The 19,875-nt window shown below is 41.0% G+C and overlaps 1 protein-coding gene across 1 annotated transcript in view; it reads left to right on the forward strand.

The window, feature by feature from the left end:
* Positions 1 to 283: 283 nt before the first annotated feature.
* Positions 284 to 19,875, forward strand: part of LOC306733985 (steroid hormone receptor ERR2-like) — a gene marked incomplete at both ends in the record, with an annotated part of 33,925 nt that continues 14,333 nt past the window's right edge. The window contains 3 exons of the mRNA XM_079215303.1: positions 284 to 333; positions 10,654 to 11,069; positions 15,144 to 15,260. Coding sequence (XP_079071429.1) covers positions 284 to 333; positions 10,654 to 11,069; positions 15,144 to 15,260 — 583 coding nt within the window. The remainder of the gene's footprint in view (positions 334 to 10,653; positions 11,070 to 15,143; positions 15,261 to 19,875) is intronic.

Genomic DNA, 19,875 nt, shown 5'->3' on the forward strand with positions numbered 1-19,875 from the left:
GTGCAGACTGGAGTTTGTCGGGCCGAGGCAGAAGGTTTTTTTTTTTTATATTTTGTGTGTGTGTGTGTGTGTGTGTGTGTGTGTGTGTGTGTGTGTGTGTGTGTGTGTGTGTGTGTGTGTGTGTTGAACAGGGGAGGGAGGGGAGACAACACCCAGGAACACCTGACCAACATTTCATCAAGATATGTGGAGATTTAGGAACTGATCTCCTCCTCCAGCTTTTTCCCAGCTGTTTGTTTATCTGTTTTTTTGTTGCAACACCTGGAATGCTTAACGTGGACTGATGGATGTTTCCGAACTGTGCATCCCTGACGCTCTCTGCTACCACAACCAGTAGGTGCATCTTTTCCTCCACATCTTTTAGTCTTCTCTGTTCATCTTTCACCTTTTACAGTTGTTTCCAAATTAGGCGAGAACATTTAGTTCACTTAAAAAATGATCACAAAGAAAATCTGTGTTTAAACAAATGTCGTGCATCAAGTAAACTAATTCTAAAAAAAAACAGGGAGTTCCTCGTGTTATCTCAGCTCCCCGTACGGGACAGCCGAGCTCAGCATTGTCAGTGAGGCGGTAGCTCAGCCCGCGGGGAGTCCAGGTCGGACGGTTGCCCTACAGCTGTCTAGATCTGCATCAGGATCCAGGGTTTAACCTCAGCAACAGGGAAGAGGCAGACACAGATTAATGCGGACGATATCCCAGACCAATATCCTCTGGCAGCAGCCATTGTCCAACGGTGTCCCAGGGAAAGAAAACTGTGTTGCCCAGTCTGTGTGAGAGTGTGTGTTCTTGAGAGGAGGGTACGTTCCAGGGGACCCTCCTGTTTTGTAAAGCTTTTGATCACTTTTTATGTGATTTTGCCCTTTGCTTGTGATAAAATCATAAAGACATAAGGCATTTTTTTATCATCACCAAAGTTTGCAGATAATGTAAAACAAATGATTTGAATTATATCTAAATAAGATTAAGGTGTACTTGTATTTTGTCATTTTGCATTCGCTTCATAGTGCAGGTATCAAGCAGCTTGTTTTAGTTTTAGGAGTCAAAGAAAGTCTCACATCTCAGATGCAGCACCTGCCTTTTGTTTTTCATTACACTCCTTGCATGACTGGAAAGACGCTGAGAGAGACCCTTTACTGGGATCCTCTTATTGTTAAGCTGTAGATGGGATTGTAAAGGTTTAACCTGCTGAGCACTTTCTACAGGACTATGATTACGAATATTTACAAACTCACCACAAGACTCTCAATGTAAAGCAAAAACACATACAAGGGAATTAACATCCGCATGTATTTGGTCAGCCAGGGAAATTATAAAACATTTTTGCGTTCAAAAGTAACAGATTTTATAAGAGGTGTTGGTGGGATTTATTTAAAAGTGGATGATTTTAAACACACACATTTGCAGTAATGTCATGCCACATTAAAATGTGCATCTCGTTACATTTACATTGATTTTTATGTTGTAATTTAGATTTGCACTAGTACCCACAATGGCACTCAAGTAGAAAATAAAGTGTGAGATTGACAATATTAACAATGCAAACTGTTTGAACGGTGATTTACATGTAATGTAAGATACATTATACGAAGTACATACATTTAATTTAATTACTCCAATCAAATTAATGACACTAATTCCTCAGCGGGCAGATAGAAAATACATGCGAGAGTAATGTTTAACCACCATTGTTTTCAGAATGTGTCAGTTGTTTTGATAGCTCACATAACAGATCCGGGTTTCTTGCATGTATTGTCTTGACATTCAATATTGTAATTCCTGTGCAGATTGCTGCGCACTTTAAAAAAACACACACAACCCCTGAGCTCTTATTTTTCGCACAATCATCAATTTCCAGAATCTATAAAACTGCATGCAGTACACTTCCATTCAATTAAAACTGTTATTACATGTTTGTTTTTTTCTTGTGAAAAAATTTTAAGTTGAATTTAAATTATAAAAAGACAAAAGATACAATACGATGCTGAAACCTAAAGTGACCCTGGGCCAAGTATTTTTGGTGTGTGTGTGTGTGTGTGTGTGTGTGTGTGTGTGTGTGTGTGTGTGTGTGTGTGTGTGTGTGTGTGTGTGTGTGTGTGTGCATTTGCATGTTTACACTGCATTTATGGACACACACAAATATATATGTGATTTGGCGAATCAGGAGCTGGTTTGAGAGGGACATCTCCCTTTGAGTAATACTGCATGTTCTAAGGGAGTTAGTTTAACTTGCTATGTTGATTATAGTTTATTTAAGGAGAGAAAACCATGATGGAGCTTTCAAATAAAACAGCCGGCTATCTCTATAAACTGTTGTGAACCTGCAGCTTATGGTAGCAAAAAACTCTCTTCATTGTAAAGCAGCTATGTAACATGTAATAACAGTAAATTATCCTAAAATCTGTCTTTACTTTTAAGCATTGTTAACCACACTGCGTGTAATTGTAGTTGCTCATGTATTTGCACACAGCAAATCTGTGCTTTTAGTGTCACATAAAGCTGTGCTTAGTAAGGTCTGGCTGCAGGGCATGCTATTAATAATCACTTGAGAACTGACGACCAACCTTCTGGCCAGAGGTGAGAGGCCCCAAGACTGATGTGTCCAACTGTCCCACAACGTCTACTGTTATAGCTTGTCAGTTATTATGTTATAGAACAATTTAATAAATATATATACACATTTAGCTGTATAGATACTAAGTACTTTTGTTCAGATGTTTTGTGCCACAGTGTCTCCTCACATAAAATGTAAATACGCTGAAATGAACCAACTGAGCTGTTTCTTTCTCCCCAGTGTTCTGGCCTTGAGATAAAATAACATGTAAATCTGCGAATATTTCAGTGCGCGGAATTTATCATTTAAACTTCATAAAATATACACATGAGGTCTGTTTCGTTGTTTCTTGAACAAAGTTTTTAGCGAATTTGTGTGCAACCAAAATCCAAATAACCTGCAGCTTTACAGTAAATGTGGATTAAAGATCACAATCTGCCTTTTCAGTGACTCCACTTGTTCAGACAGATGACATGAGAGAGACAAAATGTTTTTATTTTCATAGACACTTGATAGAATAATATATCTTCACTAAGAAACAAAAAATGTAATGTTTAAAAAGTAATTGTTGATGTTAAAATGGTCAGCCACATTATGTCTTTACACTTCAAGTTTAAATGTTGTTTATATTCAGTTTGCGCTCATACATTTTGATCCATTTCACTCTCGTTCTACCTGCTGTTTGCATCGGTGCCCTTCACAAACAAACCAACAGGAATGCATAAGCACAAGCGGTCAAATATGCCCACACACACACACACACACACATACGTGCGTGCATATACATGTGCGGATGAGACCAAAGAATCGCACACTGACCTGGGATCTAATTTTAGCGGTGCTATATCATGGAAACACCTGACTGTGTCTGTTAAGAGAAACGCATCTTATTATGCGTTGGAGTCTGTATTTATTACGCAAGTTATACACATGGCCATATTTTGTATATCATGTAACATTTCCATTTGTCAGTATCATTAATATCAAAACTAAAATAAATAGATCATGTCAACATTCCTGACATGACCCCATAATTCCCCTACATTAGAGATTAGAAAGTTGATATTTTATAAATAACAGTCCTTTTATTTTCACAGTTTTTCTGAACAAATGAGAGACACAGTAAACATTAAATATGTTTTGATATGTAGTATCGGAAAAGTTTAGCTCAGTTAAATAACAGCAGTATATTGTATATGTACTATGTTCTCGCTATCGTGTTGGACCAAAGTTTATATTTTTTATTGGAAACTGTATGATATAAAACTCTAGAACACATTGAAATGTCAGGTGGTGGTATTTTCAAAGTGTCTGCCACAGAAAGTATTTGGAAACAGATATGTTTAACAGATAAGAGATCATATCTGATATGTTACGTGTAAATTTGGGTCTTATTTCTGCTTCTATGTGTTATTCTGAAGCACGCTAGGAATATTAAATAGAATTTGAAGTCTTGTAACATTACTGGTAATGTAGTTGTTACTTGTGAGGCACAGTGTCTTATATTCTGCTTAATCACTCCAGTGAGTGGACAAATCTGTCTGCTTCCACCTTTAGCACCGCATGGAAACGGCTACCACTGCACTTTAAGTAACACGGTCACAGTAGTTTTTTGTACCCGAAATAAAAAACATCTTGAAGTTTGATAGTTGGCTTCCCAGTTGGTTTTATTGGTTCCATCAGCCAGCAGAGCCTACTGACGGATGGAGAGAGCAAGTGGCAGGACAGTTTGGTGTTGACATTGTGGGAGGAAATGCTATACTTCTCTTTTACCGCCAGCCTTTAGTTTCCATGAAGACGGTCAGGCAAAAGATGACAAACGACAAAAACAATTCAAAAGTGTTCAGCCTGACGTGTTTATTAATGGCGATGGCTGCTGCATACGAGGGAACAGCCCAGCTCTCCGTGACGGCATGAGAGGAGAAATAACTTCATTACGTGTCATGACCCCCTCTTGATATAGGGATATAGATGTATCCTTTAGGCAACCTGTCAAGGACTCTGAATTCATCAGGACGTAGATGGGCGCTTTCTTTTCTTTTTTTTGTAGCCACTATTCAATCAAAACACGACGTGGCTTTCATCTGCTCGGGCTGTATGCAAGCAGCAGAGAGGACTTCTTAGAATGAGTTTGTTTTATTGATCAAATGAAATTAACACACACACACAGAGAGAGAGAGAGAGAGAGAGAGAGAGAGAGAGAGAGAGAGAGAAGAAGAAGCAATGCGTCTAATCATGGAGTGTGGGCCAGCCAGCATGTTTAATTTAATGGGCCTCATCGTTGCTTCACGAGGTCTCACATTGTGAACTTAATTCCTCTTCACCACGTTAATTTGCATTGTGTCAATTGACCGGAGCGCTTACTGTATCAGCTTGAGTCTCACTTGAAATTCAGCCCATGCCCTAATACCATTAGGCAAATGCAAAGTTGTGTCATTTACACATTTTGAAGAAAAAAAAGAGAGAGAGAGAAAAGCCAATTTGCAGCGGACAAGACTTGCTTGTGATTATCAGTGGACGTTATTACTGTGGAGAAGCAAACGTTTGAAGGTTATGTTACTGGGCAGTAATTGAAATGCAAAATAACATTAGGATCGATGGCCATCTCTGTTTATTTATGAAATCAATATCGTAACTGTCCCTCATGAGTCCCCCCTCTGATTCTCAATGACGGCTTAAGTCTCTGCTCGTTTATTCTTTCTCCCCCATAGCCTCCTTCTTCTGTCTCTCTTTAAAAGGCAGTTAGGGGTGTGTTTGACTTTGCAGGGAGAGCAATTTCCTGGAGGTGGTGGACGTGTATGTAGATGGGGGTTGATACTCCAGGTAAGGAGACATCATCCATGAGGGAAATCTATGCAATCTCTCCTCGTGGCAGTGACATTGAAGAGGCCATATGCTGGAAGTTCTGTGTACGGGTGTGTGTGTGTGTGTGTGTGTGTGTGTGAGAGAGAGAGAGAGAGAGAGAGAGAGAGACAGAGACAGAGGCAGAAACGAAGTACATCTGTCATGCAGTACAAACAGTACTGGAACTTACTGACTTGTTCAGGAGTGTTAACTTTGAAGTATAGATATGTAAGAAAGTAAAAACGAACAAAACAAAAAGGGTGGAGATTCTTTCTCCACCTTTTCAGTGCACAAATCTGCAGTAAATAGGTCCTTATTTTTCAAAGGTTTCAACCATATCCCATGGTTTTCTTCAGCTGTGGAACATCAGGTTGCTGAACAAGTGTGTTTAGAATAATTACCACAGAAAATTGACAAAGTCCGTCTAAATTAGAGCACAAAATACAAACCGTAGCTTTAAATGTATTCACTCTGAAACAAATTTATTGGCAACTTTTTTTCATTATTGCAAACAGCTGGCTCAGCGTCTTCATTTTGAATATTTGGTGGTGATATTTTTCTTCTACATTAATACATTGAACATTTCTGAGTTTTGAACTCTTAGTTGGACAAAAAAAGACATGAAGACTTCACCTTGGTCTCCAGGAACTTGTAATGGACAATTTTCCGTTGAAATAATCGGCATATCAATCAATAAAGAAAATTATCTCGCAAGGAATTAAACTTTAGTTTCCCTGTCTTACAGCTGAAACATTTAATGCACAAATACTTAAACACAAGATACATGAAGCCTAAGAAAACATGTACATATTTGAAACAGATGCTGAAGGCAGAACCTAACCCAAAGAGGCAAGAATCTGAGGCACAAAAGAACATGGAACACAATAGTAATTAGATCAGGTAACCATTATTAAAATAGTAATTACCTCAGTCCAAAATATCCGGGTACATAAGTGAGTCTGGAGAAGTATTTTGTTAAAAGAACGATTGATGGGAACTATTCTCCAGTTTAGAGGCAGAAAAGGATGCTCCAGACACTGATCAGGAGACCTAAGAGAACTTAAGGACGCAACAATTCAGACTTGATTAGCAGTAACCAGAACTTTCTCTGTAATATTTTAGTTAATGACTGAGAGGTTGTGATTTAGACGTGTGCAATCTCAAGCTACAAGGTTTGAGCTGACAGCTAAAGGCGATGAAGACATGCACAGCTTGCAGATTTGAATAAACATGGCTGTTTCAATTATCACAAATAACCTTAAAAATGTGCTTTAAAAATATATTTTGACTAATGCCGGTTCCCCTTTAAACTGACTACATTATTCGCAGCGGCGCATAAATGCATTTAAATTTCAGAACGCACACATTTTTTGATGACCTTCATTTGTGCCGACGCTATGTCACGCGCGTGCTGTTGTTGCTACTTAACACTTGGGCGACACGCGCTACCCCATTTTCCCACTCGCGTGACCATTCATTTCCCAGACACCCCGTCCGCGGACTAGCGGTGTAATCTATGTGTCAGGCAGCAAGGGGCACTCAGTTTAAAGCTGATAGAGTTTGCCCCAAACAAGGACAGCCTATCATAGAAAGATTAATGAACTAATTTCATGCATGGCTCCTTGCCTCTGTCCTTCTACGCTTCCATGTTCGACTGTGTGTTCAGCGCCATGATTTACGTTGTGTTCCTTGCTACAAGCTTCACCCCAAGCTTCACAATAATATTTCCCCTCAGTGGGAAAATACATAGTAAAATATGGAGAGTCGGATTTTTTAACCCTTCACTCGTCGAGGTCATTGTGAAGAATTGCTTTGAATAATGCTTCTTCTTTTTTCTTTTTTAACTGCTGGTAAAAAAATGTATTGGGCAGAAATTCGGATGGCTGAGAAACATAATTCATGGTTTAGAGGGGAGGTGGATGGAGTCAGGATTTATGTGGGGAAGCAGGGGATCGGCAACACTGCCAGTATGAGGAGGCATGCCAAAATACACACACATGCTCACATAAACATTTGAGATTTTAAGCCGCTCTGGTGGGACATTTTCACACCCATTACACTTCACCTCCAAAAATGAGAATAAAAACCAAAACAACTGCTCACTGATCTGAGCATGTACAGCCTTTCGGCAGCGCCTCGGTCATATTAAACATTATGGACGGCTCTCTAGTTGTTGCACTGTGGCGCGTCTAGACACTCTCTTTCTTTCAGTGTGGTGGACACACTGAAACCTGTGTCTGTGCTGCTCCGAGGCATCCATTGTGGGACCGTCTGGGCCTCAAAGAACAGCAGCGCAGAGAAGGCAGGTGACCTTCACGTCTGTCTAATGAGTCTTGCTTGTCTGCTTGGTTTGTACCATTTTTCTGCGTGGCGGAGCAAACATTACCCCATTAGATATTAGGTGCAATGCGTTTGTGCGCGTTTGAGTGTGTGTGTGTGTGTGTGTGTGTGTGTGTGTGTGTGTGTGTGTGTGTGTGTGTGTGTGTCTGTGTGTGTGTGTGTGTACGTGTGCGTGCGTGTGTGTGTGCGCTGCAAAGGGAGCGGGGCGGGTTGAGGAGACTCGGGCTGCGCTCAGAAACTCTATGTCTCTTTTTATAATAAGCAGAAGAAACCAAATTATGAAACTATGAATCTATTTCTGTCTGCACGAATTGGTGGTTTGTGCCATTATTTCATTTCGACAGATTTGAAGGGACCCATTAGAAATTTCCATTAAACCTAACAAAAAACATCTCCCCAGCGTTACTGTGTGCTAAGTGGGGAGTGAACTACTTTTTACATATGCCACAATGTACTATTCCATAGGGAATCCCCCGATCTGGCTGCGATGATGTATTAACTGTTGCCGCGCCGCTTTCTCCAATTCCCTCAGATGGGAAAAAATATTCCTTCCAATTGAGGTGCATGCTGATTGCTGACGAGATTTAATGTGAGCACCGTGCATCTTCTATAAACCACAATAGCCTCAGAAGGAAGACTAACATTATGTATCCTTCATCTCTTCTTCCACTTTTTTTCCCTGTGAAAGGGTTTTTACTATCTTTTTGGGGGAGTTTTTCCTGATCCGATGTGAGGTCCTGGGACAGGGATGTCATGTGTACAGATTGTAAAGCCCTCCGAGGCAAACTTGTATTTGTGATGTTGGGCTATACAAAATAAACTGAATTGAATTGAATTGAATTGAATTGAATCTCTCACTATGTTAACAGTCCCGACTGATTAAAAATGCATAAGGAATGTCTAGGACCCGTAAGAGGAGGGTTTATTTTTTCATGCCTCATCTGGAACAGGAAGGAAGCAGAGGATCAATAGATCTGATCTTGGCCCAGGGGTAGAGGCTATCTCCTCCTCCTCCCTCCAGCCGTTAGCAGTTAAAAAAGAGGTTTCATGTTGTCGGGGCCGGATGACTTCATGGCTTTATATAAACACTTATCCACAGAGGGAAAATTCATTACCAACCACAATACCAAATTTGAAAAACGGGGCAGCCCCTGGCAGCAAATGGGCAACAAGTTCAGAGGAATCTGGTTTAGCATCAGCTTCCTGTTAGTTTCTGACATTCTTAACATGGCTTTCCACGGTTCTCACCCAGAATTTACAACTCGCGAACACGTCGGGCTCAAGTTGGGTAAGATCAGCACCAACTCTGACAGACAGAGCCAGCGGTCCTAACGTGGATCCAGGCCTCATTTCATGCTTTGTTTGAGAGGATGTTATTGAAGCTACTGCAATTACAACAACACACAGAGGCCTTGAAGAGAACGTATTGCGCAACAGTAGCAGTAGGCCTGTCACAATAACTGCTTTTGTTGGACGATAAATATTTTGTCTCAGAAATAACTGCGATTAACAATATTTTTGCTATTTTAAGACAATTTCATAAAGGGATATAATGTTAATATAATAGCATAATAATGCAAGTACACCCTTTCAAATACAATATACTTTGAACTCTTAAGAACTTAATCTTAATATATCCTAAATAAATTAAATAAAAAACCACACAACCAAAACGAGAAACAATAAATCAAATGGATTTACGCATGAAAACACAACGGGCAAAATAGGGATCAGCAAACATTATCAAGCGCATGTCCATATATTGAACGATAACACTGCAACATAATTATCGTGACATGCCTTTATCAAAAAGTACATTAATTCTGGCATCAAACTTTCCACAGCAAATAAAGAACCGTGTCCTCTTTAAGCTCGACAAATAAAATCTGCCATGAAAAGCGTTCCCTTTCTCAAGTTTAGCAATACATGCAGCAATGCAATAATTCCTCCAGGAACCTTTTTGTTTCTGATCATCTGATCATATTTGGTAATTATCCTGCAACTGAAACAGTTGCTTTTTGTCCATAAGTGTGCCGTGTGTAACATTTTGTGTAACACATTTTGTAATGAAAAGTGGGACCAAGGAACTTAATCCCAGGTCAGTGCCTCTTCTTCAGCCTCTCCAACCTCTCACTTAAGTCCACTGTAACCCAGCACCGTCCTTTGGCAAACTAACCGGGACTATTGATTGGGTCATGTATTACCCATGATCCTCCATATGCTGAGTGTAACACCTCTCTCTCTGTCCATTAACGGCCTTCTGAAGTTTCATTCATTCATTTACCGCTGGCAGCCGACCAATTGTGGGCATTGTTTGCAAGATGTATGGGGCATCTGTTGATATGGTCGTTAGTTACCATTTCGCCTGAGAGAAATAAGCTGCTGTAGTATATCACTTGGCATTCCAGCACATAAATGGTTGTGTGTGTAACACAATCTATCAAACTCAGATGGAGCGGCGTGCTCCATCACAGCTGATGAATCTCTTGCAGAATGATCAGGAGATGATGGAAGAAAGCAACGCTCTGTGCATCTTGTCAAACTTGTTAATGCTGGTAATTTCACTGAAACTGCAGTTTTCTGATGTATATTTACTTCCATGTCAGGTTATTTGTGTCTCAGTCTAGAAAATCAGTGCTGATTTGCATGTGAGGTAAACAGGCTCCCTTTCCATATCGCTGATGTTGTTTGAAAGCCCTGCTCATCCAGTTTTTTACTTTAATTGAAAGATTAGCCGATCCATGGCAGGTGAAACAAATCAGGGAATTTCTCTGACTGAGTCCTTACAAAATAAATTATTATTATAAGATATTCAGCCAAGAAATGTTTCTTTTCAATTCCGGATTTGACTCCGTTGTTTTCTATAAATTCTGTTCCCTCAACTGACCTCGGCTCTCCCCTCTTGTGTGTTCATCCAGGTTGCTAACCAGAATGCCCACTGAGGACCGACACCTATCATCCAGCTGTGGTTCTTACGTCAAAACCGAGCCTTCCAGTCCATCCTCCTCGCTAGTGGACACAGGCAGTCACCACAGTCCCAGCGGCAACTCCGACGCCAGCGGCCATTACATTAACGGCGGCAGCAGACACTCGCACGCCTTGGACTCCCCGCCAATGTTCAACCCGGGCATGCTCGGAGGGGGCGCCGCCTGCCTACGCCGCTACGAGGACTGCTCCGGCGTTGTGGCAGACGACTCGCCGATCAAGTGCGAGTACATGCTCAACGCCATTCCCAAGAGGCTGTGCCTGGTGTGTGGTGACATTGGCTCAGGGTACCACTATGGGGTGGCGTCCTGTGAGGCCTGCAAAGCCTTTTTCAAGAGGACGATACAAGGTATTTGCCACTTCTTCTCAAGAGCTCATCTCCAATGCTTGCATGCTCCCAGTTAGAACCTGAGAATAATCATATTTTATGTAATTTCCCAGGTGGTTGAATATTTTGCAAAGAAAGCGTTCGCCCTTTAACCCAGATGTACTATACCACCTATGTGCGATTTTTCACGATGATTCAAGATACTTTTTATTAGCTTTACCATGACAATTAGGACTGCCAGGAAAACATATTGACGTGTTCCCTAGTGCTGCTCTCCACCCGTCTGCTCTTATGGGACTAATACGAGGTTGTGATTACAAGCGTCTACAGCCGGCATTAGGCCCAGACTGTAAATCTGCTCTGGGTTGTGATTTCTTTTTATGCGTTTGCATGTGAATCGTACATCTGGCATTGGCTCTGCCATGTGTGGGAGCTGTTCCAGAATAGTCTCTTGGACAGAGATAATGTGCTGCAGTATTTAGAATTTTATCTGCAGGATTTGTTGTCCGTAGACATGGAGCTGGGCAGCAGGTTAGTGAGGCCTTGGCCACATTGAGGAGGTAAATTGCATCCGTACTAACCCTTTTCTGAATTACTGAGGCAATACAAAGCAGTTTAACATCTTCTGCAATGCTCTTTTTATTAGTATTTGGCAAAAAACATAATAGTGCATGAAACTGCCAACAGCAGTTAAAGAATGAAGCTGAATCGTAAACGTAGCGGGTTGCTTTATGTGGTTTTACTGTAGCCAAACACATTTTACAGGTGTTAATATAATATGATAGTGACTTAATTAACAGTGATAATGTTTAACCAAGGCTTTTTACCCAGACTGCTCAGCTGATGCTACTATTTTGTAGAAACTGAAATAAATGTCACAACCACGATCTGTGATCGACTGTATGACGTGCAAAATAAGCAATCACTAAGAAAAGACAACATAAATGTTGCTTACTAGATGGACGCTTATGAAAGTTTGCCAAATGGATCACATAGAACAACAACACCAACAGTATCTTAAAGCCACTCACTGTCTTCTGGCTGATTTAAGCGACCTGATTACTGGTTGAACATGTTGCAAAATTGACATAAGAAGGATGCTACAAATACAAACCCCTTGTAGCGGGACAAAGTACAAGCATCATTCAGAACGTTTGTATAAACTGCAAAGAACTGTTTCAACCTACCTTTTTAGTCTTACATTTGAGCTTTATCTGGCCATTTAAAGTCTGCATGTGTCTCAGTCTGACCAGCAACAGTGAAGGACTCTAAATTGTGTTTGTGCGTGACTTTGTGTTGTCCTGCAACGATCCCCCCTCTTCTTCTTCTTCTTCTTCTTCTTCTTCTTCTTCCTCTCGCTCTCCTTCGTGGAGGACAGACCCATAATGAACCTAATCTGTCCGTCATTCGTCCTGGGCCGCGGGAGTTTCAGTCAATAACAATCAGTGTTGGGTAACTGTAATTAAGAACCAGGCATTTCATCGGGAGAAAGTCGAGAGCGGAGTTGTTGTTCTTTACCCTCGGGCCCCTCCAGCCCACACCCAAGGGGGAGGGAGGACATGGGGGCCAATTAGAAGCTCAGGCACGTGTTAGCGGGGCAATAACAGAGGAAAGGGAGAGAGGAGCGCTACGCTGAGGAGTCCTCCAAATAAAATGCAGAGGGACAAGAGACAGGGGACGTGGTCACTCACTGAAAGGAGAGGCCGCTTTAATGGAATGGTAATCAGGAAGGGGGGTCCCGGCCTCGGTAAAGGAGGAGGACAAGGAGAGGTCCAGCTTGAGTGGAGATGAGTGCGTGGATAATAGCATGGCATAATAATATATCAAAATTTAGAGGGAAAATAAGAGAGGTTAAGGAAGGATATTAGAGTGGCTGAAATGTCCTTTGAGAAATAAAGGTGGACACAAGACCTGATTAACTAAGAGGGTATGCCGACAGTGAGCTTTTAGAGGTAGGCAATTTAAGACTATTGTGCAACCCTAATGCAACCCAACCCCCGTCCCCTCACACACACACACACATCATCATGGGAACACACAAAGGTTATTTTTGATCCATTCAGGTATAAAATGTTTCCTTTAATGATGGACTTTTTCCATTCCATTGTGGAAGATTTTTACACTCCGACTTTTAACAAAGGGCAGACATTAGATAATTCACTATATTTTATATCGGGAGGGATTTAGGACACATGCTTAATGTTGACGTACACTACTGAATATAAAAAATGAAGAATGAAGAATTTAACCTTTAGAATAACATTTATGATTATCTCTGGAAAGTTAATTTCAAAGGTAAATTCATTGATTCTTGTTAGTTGTGCCCAAATTCCACTCTACATCCTGATCATATACACAATGTACGATGTAGTTATTGTCAAAGTACTGTTATTGCAGTGGATTACATTCATTTTTTTTCTTATATACAATAAATACTTTACCATATTTGCAATACATGTGCTAATCATCAGTCAAACTGTGACTATGAAGCAATGTTAATAAAACTTTACAAAAAGGAAATGTTTTTTCAAAGAATTAACAAGTTTTTTTTCACGTATTTCTTGCGTGAGCTACTTGTGTGCATTGCACTGTGGACCATTAGTGTACATCAACAGTAGCCTAAAAAGAGAAAGCATTCTTTTACTTTTTTGCATCCTTAATTTACAGAATTAGTTGTAGTACTACATTAGGACAGTTATTTAATTGTTATATATGTTAACTGCACAAACTATACAATATCAGAATCAGAATCAGCTTTAATGACCATGTGTGTTTACACATTCATGGAATTTGACTCCGGTTACACTTAGCTTACATATGACAATTAATATCGAATACAATTTGTATCGAGTACATGATGTATAATATTAGTTTGTAGTATATATATGGTACACAGCATGTGTCGCTACACATGAGCACTGCACTCTACTGTATTCAGTGTAAAAGACTTAACCCACCCTGAAACCAGCAGCAGCCTCTGCCAACATCCTGGCATGCTGCCCCGGCCCCTCACTGTGCATGTGACCCCGCTGGCACCATCGATGCCAGGGATCCTGACAAATGTTGGCACCTTCAACAGGGGAGTGTGTGTGTGTGTGTGTGTGTGTGTGTGTGTGTGTGTGTGTGTGTGTGTGTGTGTGTGTGTGTGTGTGTGTGTGTGTTTGTGTTTGTGGGGGAGGGCAGCTTTGGCAGTTTTGCTACAGATAACACCTGGTTTGCTGTTTTTAGGTACCATTAATACATCCCTGGACTTTGGGGGCATTGTTTAAACACTCAATCAAGGGATTTGGATACTTGGGAAAGAGAATTTGTCATTGGATTCTTGGGGTCACGTCCACTTTTGAAGTGGCCGCGTAATGCTCCCGGGAAAAAATAAATGTTAACCGGAACCTAGTGAGAAAAACAGGCAGCAGTTACATGGCAGCAGATTCAATATGTCTGCTTTTCTGGCTTTTTTTGGACCCGAGCGATTAAATTGCATAGGAAATATTTCCATAGTGAGCCAACAAATGTCAAGACGGGCTTGAATAATACATCGAGCTTTGCCACATGATATGGGATCCTTAGATTGGCGAGTCTTAACAGCCAGTCGTGGTCCTTACCGGGAAGCATTATGCAGAGCGCTCGGCTGTGCTTCCATCTCTTAGCCCTTGTGTTGTTGAGGGAGGGCAGATTTCCCATCATGCTTTGGGTGAAGAAGGATGGGCTAGAAGGAGTCATGGTGAGCGTTGCGGAGAGGATGCTCTGCATTAATGAAGCTAATTTATCTGAGAATCAAAATGGGGGTGGGACTCCGGGGCGGGGAGGTGCTTTTTACATGTCCCATCAAAATGCCACTAAAACCTCCTCCCCTTCAGGAGCGGCACACGGGGTCACCTTGGGACAGGTGTGTGTGTGTGTGTGTGTGTGTGTGTGTGTGTGTGTGTGTGTGTGTGTGTGTGTGTGCGCACACGCATTTTCTTCTGTGTCTGATTTGGTTCTTCTTTGCTACCCAATAATATAATAATAATTCTAAAACTCCTCCTAATAGCTGATTCTGTGCTCACAGAATTAATTACTAAATTAATGACACAATGTTTTTCTGATCTTCTGCAGGGAATATTGAGTACAGCTGTCCGGCCACCAATGAATGTGAGATCACCAAAAGGAGACGCAAGTCGTGCCAGGCCTGCCGCTTCATGAAATGTCTTAAAGTTGGCATGTTGAAAGAAGGTGAGTTCTGATTTTCTTTCCTTAATTCCATCTCAGATATGATTTAAGAGATATAAGTCTGACACATAATTGACGGTCAACAGCATATGCGGTAATGTGGAACAGACAACTGTTTACGACGTTTAGGCCAAATATCAAGAAGTTTCTTGTTAAAGCTTCTAAAATATTGTTTCTTTTCTCTCTTCCATCATATCAATCAAAGCAATGTTTCACCGTGAGCACTCTGGAAAACCGGGATCCATTATTTTAAATATGGCTCATTGATTTAAACAATTTAAGAAAGTAATGATAAAAGTAGCATCAAAAAAGCTCACTAAGAGCGGTCTAATAAAAACGTTTTGACAAACCAATACATACTGTCTAGGGTCATACTGTTGATTGCAATGAAGAGATCAAAAAATATATATATATAAAATTATTTTGAACATAAGCAGTTGTCTCGTGCCGGTGAATCTAATATTGTCCGACCATCTCACTGGGGGCTTGAAGAAGGGTCAATGATCAGATATTAAAGATGTCTGTGGCCTCTGGGAGACACCAGTGACATCACCCATAAGCCCGATTTACCTCTCCTCACACCCACAAGCCTCTCACTGTGAAACAGACGGGTGGAAGCCGCTGAGTTGGATGTTCTTACCAAGACAGACTGAGAAGTGTAACAGTACTCTTGAAAAGCACAGGCTGTTCCCAAAAGACTTCCCTCTCCCCTGGGCTCTGGGTGTCTCTCTCCCTCGACCTCTCTCTCTTGCGCTGTCTGTCTGTCTCCCTTCCCCTCTCTCGCTTGGACCGTATTGATCCGCTAAATGCTTTCCGAACATCCCACCTCACTTCCTGCATGTGTTGTTTCTCCTCCATGGAGAGACCTTTGGGAGTACAGAGGGAAAATCTAGCCGATAGATTTTTCTCTTTCTTTCAAAGAAAAGAGTTTTTTTTGGGATTCTTTTTTTTTTAACATTTGTGGGTTTAGAAAATATATTCCACACTGATGCAAATAATCTAGCTCTTAGTTATGCTTTTGTTGAGAGTATTAAAATATCTAGTGCTGAATTTAAAACAAATTTGGAACGGATTACAGTTATTAACAATAGACGGTCACTGTACTGAAATGTAACTTTTTTTGTAAATTGGTGTTATATTTTTTGTATTTAGTTTGTAACCTCACAGAATAACAGCAGTAATGTGGGTTGTATCCAAATATTTTTTTTAAACCTTTGACTGAAATAAAAGATAGATAGAATACCTTTTCATATACTGTGTTGGATTTGTGCTCTGTAACCTCAGTGTTACAAAGCAACTTTAATATTTAGACATGTTTTGAACACAAAGAAGTTTAAGGCATAAATGATTTGATTGTAACGTGGCACTATAACTCTCAAACACTAGTGAAGGCGCCAAATACAAGTAAAGGAGCATTATGTGTTATTTGTTGAATTCCAATTAATTTAATTTATTTCCTTGAGTTTTAGTTACTGACTGTCTTTGTCTATATGAGACTCAATGGTGCTTTGATGTCAAAATGATTTTATGTTGAATTATATTGATTTTGCCCACTTAAAAACTCTTAGCCCACCCCCAATTGTTGCTATTAACATCTAAATGTATACTCCTTCTCAGAGTCATAACTCAGTTTAATCTGAACACACAGAGATAATACAGATGTTTTAAAAGTAAACGTTAGTACAGCTCCGAGGACATCATTGTCCTAGACCGCGAATAAACGTCCATAAATATACTTAAAAATGACAAAGAACAAAAAGACGCTCTTTATAAAGAACTTCTGCATTGATGGACGTGATTTTCTTGATTTTTGTCTGAAGGGGGGCCACAGATCCAGACTTTGAAAACTCTTGCTCTAGATCCACCAAACCAACACTGAGTCTTGAGTTTAATTGACAAATGATAGCTTCATATTATTGTCTGTGTTTTTAATACTTTTTCAATTGGACATGAGCATTAGATATTAAATATATCGCTGTATCCCAGTTTGAAGACTGGTTACGTTTTGGAGTCCAGCCTTCTGCCATCCGCACTGATTGTATGATATATATCTCACAATATAAAAATATATATTTTTTTTTTTTCTGTGACAATAGACTGAATTTAGACATACAACAGTCATAAATGTCCTAAAATAAACCATGGCCATACAGTTTTGTGGTGTTCTGCCAGCACCAAACACAACTCATAATAGAAGGCAGCAGCAGCGAACAGCAATCTGTGGTGGTAACACAAGATTGTATGTCAGGCTCCTGGTTCACTTCCACTAATACAACTTCCCTATGTACTGACGTAGCTGTGTCTGTTCATCGCAGATGGAAGGGTCGTCCATTGTACTGCCATTACAACACTATTTATAAATGCGCCCACTCTTGATGTCTTCATCCCGGACCAAATATCTCACACCGGGGCTTTGACTACCAGCCAGAATAAAACAAAGTTGCTTCAGAAATAAAGCTGAAACTATTAGCGCATGCTTAGAGGAAAAACGGTGGGGTGTCGTCTGTGGCGGGCCGAGCTAAGCCGGTGATGTGGACAGTCAATGTGTGTGTGTGTGTGTGTGTGTGTGTGTGTGTGTGTGTGTGTGTGTGTGTGTGTGTGTGTGTGTGTGTGAGAGAGAGAGAGAGAGAGAGAGAGAGAGGGGGGGGGGGAATCTGTAGCCTCCACCGCCTGCTGCTCCTGAGACGCGGCATCACAGCCAACCCGGCAAGCGACACAGTAGGTGATTCTCTGAAAGTGATGGCATTCAATTAAAAGGAAAAAGGACATTTAATCGTGGCATAGTGCCGTGGCGTAGCCTCTAACAGACGTGGGGGGGCTTTGATCGTGGAATCAGTGGGGGACAGCGGCTTGCCCTACTTCATGTAATGAGATCACCATGTAACAAGTGGCCAAGGGCTGGTCATGGAAAAGGAATAATCACATAGTGTAATATGAATGCAGGCGTCATGTGAGAAGGAACCTTACCACCACATGTTTCATTGTAAACCTCTTTTTATATTTTAAGATCTTCTTATTCTACAGCTATTCGCATACACATTTAGACCAAAATACACACATTTTAGAGCTATTTCCTTGTGAATGCATATTGTTCATATTACAGAGCTCCCTTGCTCACAACGTCCCCAAGTGTTCCTTGTTTCAGTGCAGCAGTATCCTCAGAAATGCTTTGCTCTGCAGAAGATGTTGAGACAACTTATGTGATCAGTCGTTCTAAAAGTGTCTAATATTTCCACCAGGACCCTCTAAGCTCCGCTCTAAGCATGCCATCTTGAATTATAAAGTACCAGCTGCTACAGTTACAGACCAGCACCATTGGTGGGCGGGGGGAGTCCCTCCTCCCCGTAACACCTGCCGCTAATCAGCCGGCCTCAGCTCTCAAGCCCGGTTTGGTGGCTTCAGGTGGGCTTTGAGTCCAGTGTCGGTCCCAAACAGCTCCACTGTTCTGAAGGAGCAGTGGATGCAAAAATGAGTCGGTAAATTAAAGTGACAGACGTTATATCTGCCTGATGGTCTTGTGTGTTTTCTGCGTCGGTGGATATTATGCCAGTTTGGATTTGAGAGAGCAATTTTTGTGACGAGAAATTAATTTCACGTCTCGTATCTGAGAACAAAATCTCTTGGAAAAATATTGTTGATGACAGGCTCCTTTCCAGATTCGGCTTTACTGCTGCGCCTCAGCAGAGCGCCTGGATGAGCTGGGTGGAAGGTAACCTCCGTTTGAGGAAACCAGCCTCGCTCACTGACCCCTTAAATGTCCAGCTGAGGCTGATAAAAGGTCACACGTCCAATGGAAAAATTCTCACATAATTACAACCCGCGGAAGGTATGGTGTCAGTCACTACTGCCAGGAGTCAGTGCCCGCAGCTAATAGCAGCGCTAATGACCCAATAGCATTACTGTATGCTGTTAAATGATGCAAGAATTTTCTGGACTGAATTAGTGTTTTTTTCACATTGTGATGTGAGACAGTCCTCGTATATTCTGCTGAAGATGGAAAAAAATATATTTTTTTGTTATTTTAGTGCTGCAACAAATTCAGCAAAGTTATTTGATCAAGTAATCATGTTGGCGTGTTTCAAAAAGATGTCCTATTGAAGGTTTATGACCCCTGTAGGCCTCCTGAGTTTCTGCCATGAATGAATATTTTTACAATTTCAATAAGAGACACTTCAGCTCATCCTCTTCTGAAGTCGATGCTTGTCGGTTTTTGTGTTAGCTTCGTGTTTCTGTGGTGTATTCTTTGCTTGTGGGGATTTTCTGACACCGCTGTAATGTGGTGAATAAATACAAGCTGCCAGGCTATTTTGGCAACCTACACCGCTGTCTCGCCCTCGCCCGACCACAGATAGGGATCAGCAGTCTTTCCTTAGCGAACGTGGCTACCGGGATAACGTTACAGCCTTATTTTCCTCCAGCCGCATACACAAAAGATTAGTAGAGCCATATCCAATATCACAGACTGTCAGGTCCCTTTCCAATCAATAGGCTTAGATCAGAAACCAATCCATACACTAAGATTACATCATCAAAATAAAGATATAGCAAAGGTATATACTGTATGGGTGCTTTGATGTCTTAGCCGATACATTTGAACATACCTTAAAAAACTGATTAC

This window comes from Taurulus bubalis (genome assembly GCF_910589615.1).
Source record: "Taurulus bubalis genome assembly, chromosome: 3".
NCBI classification, from domain to species: domain Eukaryota; kingdom Metazoa; phylum Chordata; class Actinopteri; order Perciformes; family Cottidae; genus Taurulus; species Taurulus bubalis.